At 34.6% G+C, this 5,596-nt stretch overlaps 2 protein-coding genes across 2 annotated transcripts; both read left to right on the top strand.

Moving 5' to 3' along the window:
- The first annotated feature begins 223 nt into the window (after positions 1–223).
- LOC128984577 (uncharacterized) lies at positions 224–2,717 on the top strand. Its single transcript, XM_054403915.1, has 2 exons — positions 224–1,792; positions 2,712–2,717. The coding sequence occupies exons 1-2, from the start codon at positions 224–226 to the stop codon at positions 2,715–2,717; spliced, it is 1,575 nt and encodes a 524-aa protein (XP_054259890.1).
- Positions 2,718–2,809: 92 nt separating this feature from the next.
- LOC128984575 (uncharacterized protein K02A2.6-like) lies at positions 2,810–4,243 on the top strand. The gene has a single exon (XM_054403914.1). It carries the CDS (start codon positions 2,810–2,812, stop codon positions 4,241–4,243), a length of 1,434 nt encoding a protein of 477 aa, XP_054259889.1.
- Positions 4,244–5,596: the final 1,353 nt, after the last annotated feature.

Raw genomic sequence — 5,596 nt, 5'->3', positions numbered from 1 at the left:
CTGAGGTCTACATTAATAGTTTGTTTATTTGCTTGTCATCTGGTTTGATATATTATTGTTTCATGTTTACTTTAAGTTTTGGTTTTTGTTATTAAATACAATGAAAGAAGTGGCTCTAACAAAATGGGTTTTAATTTAATATATTTAAGGGCACAACATGGTGGCAGCGGTAAAGACCCAATAAATTGAGTAACAGGGTGTCTAATATATATGCTGCATTACAATGTCAGACTCAGAAAACTCAGATATAACAGTAAGAAGACAAACATCTAAAATGACACAACATTCAGCAACATTGGGCTTCATTGATAAATACTCCTTTAAACCAGAAGATTGGGGCCCATGGTTAAAAAAGTTCAATAGGTACAGAAATGCTACCAATTTAGATCAAATAGATGGAGAAAAGCAAGTAAATTTCCTTATAATATCCATGGGTGATAATGCAGAAAATGTATTAATAGCAGCAGGAGTAACAGAAGAAGATGAAAAGACTTATGATAAAGTGGTGGAAAAACTTAATAAGTATTTTACACCAAGGGTGAATTTGACCTATGAGAGAGCGAAATTCAATCAACGAGTACAAAAGCAAAATGAACCGATATCCGATTTTATAACAGATGTACATCAATTAGCTTCTTCATGTGATTACAAAGACATGAAAGACAGCCTTATTAGGGATAAACTCATTGTTGGAATAACAGATTCAAAGTTATCTAAGGAACTTCAACTGATGGCTGACCTAACCTTGCATGAAACAATAAATAGATTGAAACAAAGTGAAATTATAAAGAACCAACAAATTACTGTTAACAGATCAAGAGAACAAGAATTTGCAGAAATAGACCAAGTGAAAAAACATCCGAACTTGAAACAAAACATAAGACAATATACTTCTAATTGTTTTTACTGTGGAGGACAGAGGCATCCTAAGGAGGAATGTCCTGCTCAGAATATTGAATGCTACTACTGTGGATTGCAAGGACACTTCAGCCGATGTTGTAAAAAGAGACAGAATAATAAATACAGAAATCAGAACAATAAATACAGAAACCCAACCCTGAATCAAATTCAGGAAAATACCGAGAACAGATTGGAACAGGATAATAGAAGCGAGGACGGGTATTACATTAACAGAGCTGAAGTTAAGAAAATAAGAGCGACAACAAGGAACTACAATAAACAGAATGAATTTGAAATTGATGTAAAACTTGATGGGAAATTGGAACATTTCAAGATTGACAGTGGAGCCGACGTGACGATTGTGCCTCCAAGAATGGCTAGAAACAAATTATTGACTAAATCAAACATTGTTTTAAAAACACCTGGGGGGAAGTATTTAACAGTTTTAGGTAAATTTGAAGGTGTAATTCAGTATAAGAATAAAACAACTCGTCAAACAATATATGTGATCAATGGTCAAGAGGAAGCATTGATTGGGAAACCATGCATCTCAGCCCTAGGGTTCTTAAGGGTCATCAGAGGAGTTAAAAATGACATTCAGTCAAGTGAATATTGTAGCAACCAGAATATCAACACAGACCTACAGAAGATCAAGAATAAATATCCAAGTTTATTTAATGGGATTGGTAAGATGAAGAAAGGAGCTCAACTTAAACTGAAACAAAATGCGGTACCGATGGAGTTAAAAACTCCTAGAAACATACCTATTCCATTAAGAGAAAAAGTGAAAAATGAACTTAAAAGAATGGTTGAAGCGGGAATCATTGAAGAAGTTTGCGGACCTACGGAGTGGTGTCATCCAATGGTGGTAAGACCTAAACCTAATGGCAGTGTAAGAATATGCATTGATCCTTCAGCTTTAAACAACCATTTACAGAGAGAAAATAACGTTTTTAATACTGTTGAGGACTTACTTGGATGTCTAGGGAATTCCAAATGGTATTCAAAATTAGATGCTAATTCGGGGTTTTGGCAAATACCGCTAGATGAGGGTTCCTCAAAATTGACAACATTTATAACACCATTTGGTAGATTTTGTTTTAAAAGACTTCCCTTCGGAATTTCAACAGCCCCGGAAATATTTTGTAACAGGATGAAAAGTATTATTGGAGACATCCCAGGAATTTTGTGTTATATGGATGATATTTTAATAACCGGAGAAAGTAAACCCGAGCATGACAGCAGACTAGACCAAGTGTTACAAGAATTGGAAAAAGAAGGAGTTACCTTAAATGACAAGTGTGAAATAGGAAAAACAAAGATTTCATTCTTAGGTCACATTATTTCTTCTGGTATGATTCAAGCAGATCCCAAACACTTACAAGCAATAATCGATTTCCCCACACCCAGTGATGTGGGAAGTGTTAGGAGATTTCTAGGGATGTTGAATCATGCCGGAAAATTCATAGAAAACCTTGCTGATATCGTTCAACCACTGAGGGAACTACTAAAAAAAGATAGGGCTTTTGTTTGGGGTCCTAGTCAAGAACAATCATTTAAAACAGCCTTAAAGAGTTTACAAACAACTCCTGCCTTAATACCATTCAATTTGAAAAGGAAAACTATAATTTCGGCCGATTCATCAGCTTATGGTTTGGGTGCAACACTTTTGCAAGAACATCAAGGACATTTAAAACCTGTGGCCTACGCATCAAAGAGCTTAACACCGACTCAACAGAAATATGCACAAATTGAAAAGGAGGCTTATGCAATAGTATGGGCATGTGAACGTTTCAAAAATTTTATAACAGGATTGAAGTTTCAAATTCAAACTGATCATAAACCTCTGATTCCTCTTTTAAGTAGTAAGGGTTTGGATGAACTGCCGCTAAGAGTTCAGAGATTTAAAATGAGATTAATGAGATATTCGTACGACATATTGTGGGTACCAGGAAAACAATTAACAACTGCCGACACGTTATCAAGAGCGCCAATCAACAAAACTGAAGAGGAAGATATTGAGAAACTTGCAGAAGAAGCAGAAGCATGTGTAAGAACAGTAGTTCAATCAATCCCAGTATCATCTAATAAATTAGATGTAATAATAAAAAATCAAAGAGAAGAATTACAGGAATTGTTAGATATTACAATTCAAGGATGGCCTAAAAATAAGAACCTATTAAATGAAAGATTAAAAGAATACTGGGATCATCAAGCAGAATTGTCGATCAATGAAGATATACTTATGAGAAATAATCAAATAGTGATTCCTCCATCCTTGAGAAAAGAAATGTTAGATAATATTCATCAAGGTCACCAAGGTATTAAAAGATGTAAAGAAAGGGCTAAAATGTCAGTATGGTGGCCCAAAATTAATCATCACATCGAACAAAAAGTAACCTATTGCCCGCAATGCATTGCTGACAGAGTGCCTCCTCGCCATCCTATGATTCCTACAGAGGTTCCTGAAAGACCCTGGCAGAAAATCGGAGTAGATTTTTGTGAATTCAACAATGATAAATACATAATTCTCATGGATTATTATTCCAAATACATCGATGTATATAAGGTATCTAACTGTTCAACGGCAATATTGATTAAATCAATGAAGACATCGTTTGAAAAGCATGGCATCCCCGAGTCAATTAGATCAGACTCAGGTGTGCAATTTCTATCAGAAGAATGGGAACTATTCAAATCAGAATACGACTTCACAGTGGAAACTAGTTCACCATACCATCATCAGTGCAATGGTCAAGCTGAAAGTGGTGTGAAAATCTTCAAAAACATATTAAAGAAGTGTAAGGATAGACATCTGGGCTTATTGGCATACAATACGACGCCAAAGGAATGTGGTTATAGCCCATCACAACTATTAATGGGACGGAATTTAAGAACAAATCTACCAGTGAATAAAGCAACTCTACTTCCAGCCACTCCAAATCACAATAGATATAGACTTAGACAAATGGAAGAAAAGAGGAAACAGGAACAACAGTTCAATAAAAGACATAGAGTGACCCAGGTCAAGGATTACCCAGAAAACGCTAAAGTTTGGGTATCGGACCGAAGAGAAGAAGGGGTAATCAAGGAGAAGTTAGAGAACAGGAAATATAATGTTGAAACAAAAAGGGGAGGAAGATATATCAGGAATTCAAAATTCTTATTCCCTATGTTCTCCTCTGGAGAAAGAGAAAATCCTGATAAAGAAAACCCCCATACACAGACACTTCCTCCAAGACAGACACATACACCAAGATCCAACCTACATAATCATTCTTCAACCATACACAGACCTACCAGAATTGTTAAACCTGCTAAGAGGTTCATAGAAGAACTTTAAGAGGGAGATGTCCTGAGGTCTACATTAATAGTTTGTTTATTTGCTTGTCATCTGGTTTGATATATTATTGTTTCATGTTTACTTTAAGTTTTGGTTTTTGTTATTAAATACAATGAAAGAAGTGGCTCTAACAAAATGGGTTTTAATTTAATATATTTAAGGGCACAACAGGGACATAACAGATGCTATAGCTTATAATAAGTCATCCTGTCAGTTTTATTCGGTTAAAAAAAGGTATTTTGGACATTGATCAGTTATTTAAAATACGGCACTCAGTCGATTGAATTTCGTCCATTTTGATTCTAAAACTGGTGTTATTTTTTACTTATGAGTTCCATCGATCCAGGCATCAAGTTGCTACATTTAAAGACTTACCATTAGGACCTTTATGTGCATTCTCGTAAATTTAAAAATAGTCAGTTCTGTTGTTTTTTTATGTGATTGAGTAAAATAATTAGTCAAAGGTAAAACTCAGACATACGCTCACTTTTAACCATTATAAGTTTATATGTATTGTGGTTATTTACGCACTGTTTTATAAGAAACATTTTAAAACAATTTGCGTCTACAGAAAAAAAACACCTTAAAATTGAGTTTATATCATCAACATCTACCTGATTCTCAGTCAAATCGTGAAAAGAATTGTAAACAAGTATTGGGCTGAAAAGTATTGAAAGAAGTGTAAGCAAAATTCAATTGCTATTTAGCTTAAGTTCACAACAGTCGCGTTTCTGCATGACCAAAAGCAGTAAAAACCTTTCAATAATTCCTATAAAATATATAACGAAATATTCAAAATAAACCTTTGGAATTCAACGCTTGGAGATCATGACAAGACAGCGAGTTGTCGCATTTTTTCCATTAACAAGATCTAATTTCACGTCTGACAATAATGCAGCTTCTTTAAAGGGAGAATTTACATTCATAATGCAATATATCCAAATAGAATTGTTTTCTCTGCTTTTCTAAGAAATAAGTAGTAATTTTCAAACTATAACTACTTAACTATAATTTTGTTTGTAGGTAAGACAAATTGTTAGGTAGGTATTATTATTGCAGGTATGTTCTACCTGCTTTACATTACAAATGTAATCCGCTTTCAAAGTTGTTTTTTCAATAAACAACTACCGTATATCAAGAGGTTTCAATTATGGACTAACCTTTTATTAATGTTTCTATAGAAACGTTTAAATATACACAATATATACCCATATGCTTTAGATGGGTAAAGCCGGGGTTTCCTAGGCGCGGAAGTGGAGAGCGGAGAGAGGAACGCGGAGAGCGGACTCCACTTGCCTTAGGTAATTTAATGTTACTATTATCACATTAGAAGCGGAGCGGAACACTATGTTA

Source organism: Macrosteles quadrilineatus, unplaced genomic scaffold (genome assembly GCF_028750875.1).
Source record: "Macrosteles quadrilineatus isolate MER2022 unplaced genomic scaffold, UCM_ALF_1.0 Scaffold_2__2_contigs__length_208266976, whole genome shotgun sequence".
NCBI lineage: Eukaryota > Metazoa > Arthropoda > Insecta > Hemiptera > Cicadellidae > Macrosteles > Macrosteles quadrilineatus.
Note: the sequence above shows the minus strand (reverse complement) of the source record. Positions and strands in the feature narration are given on the sequence as shown.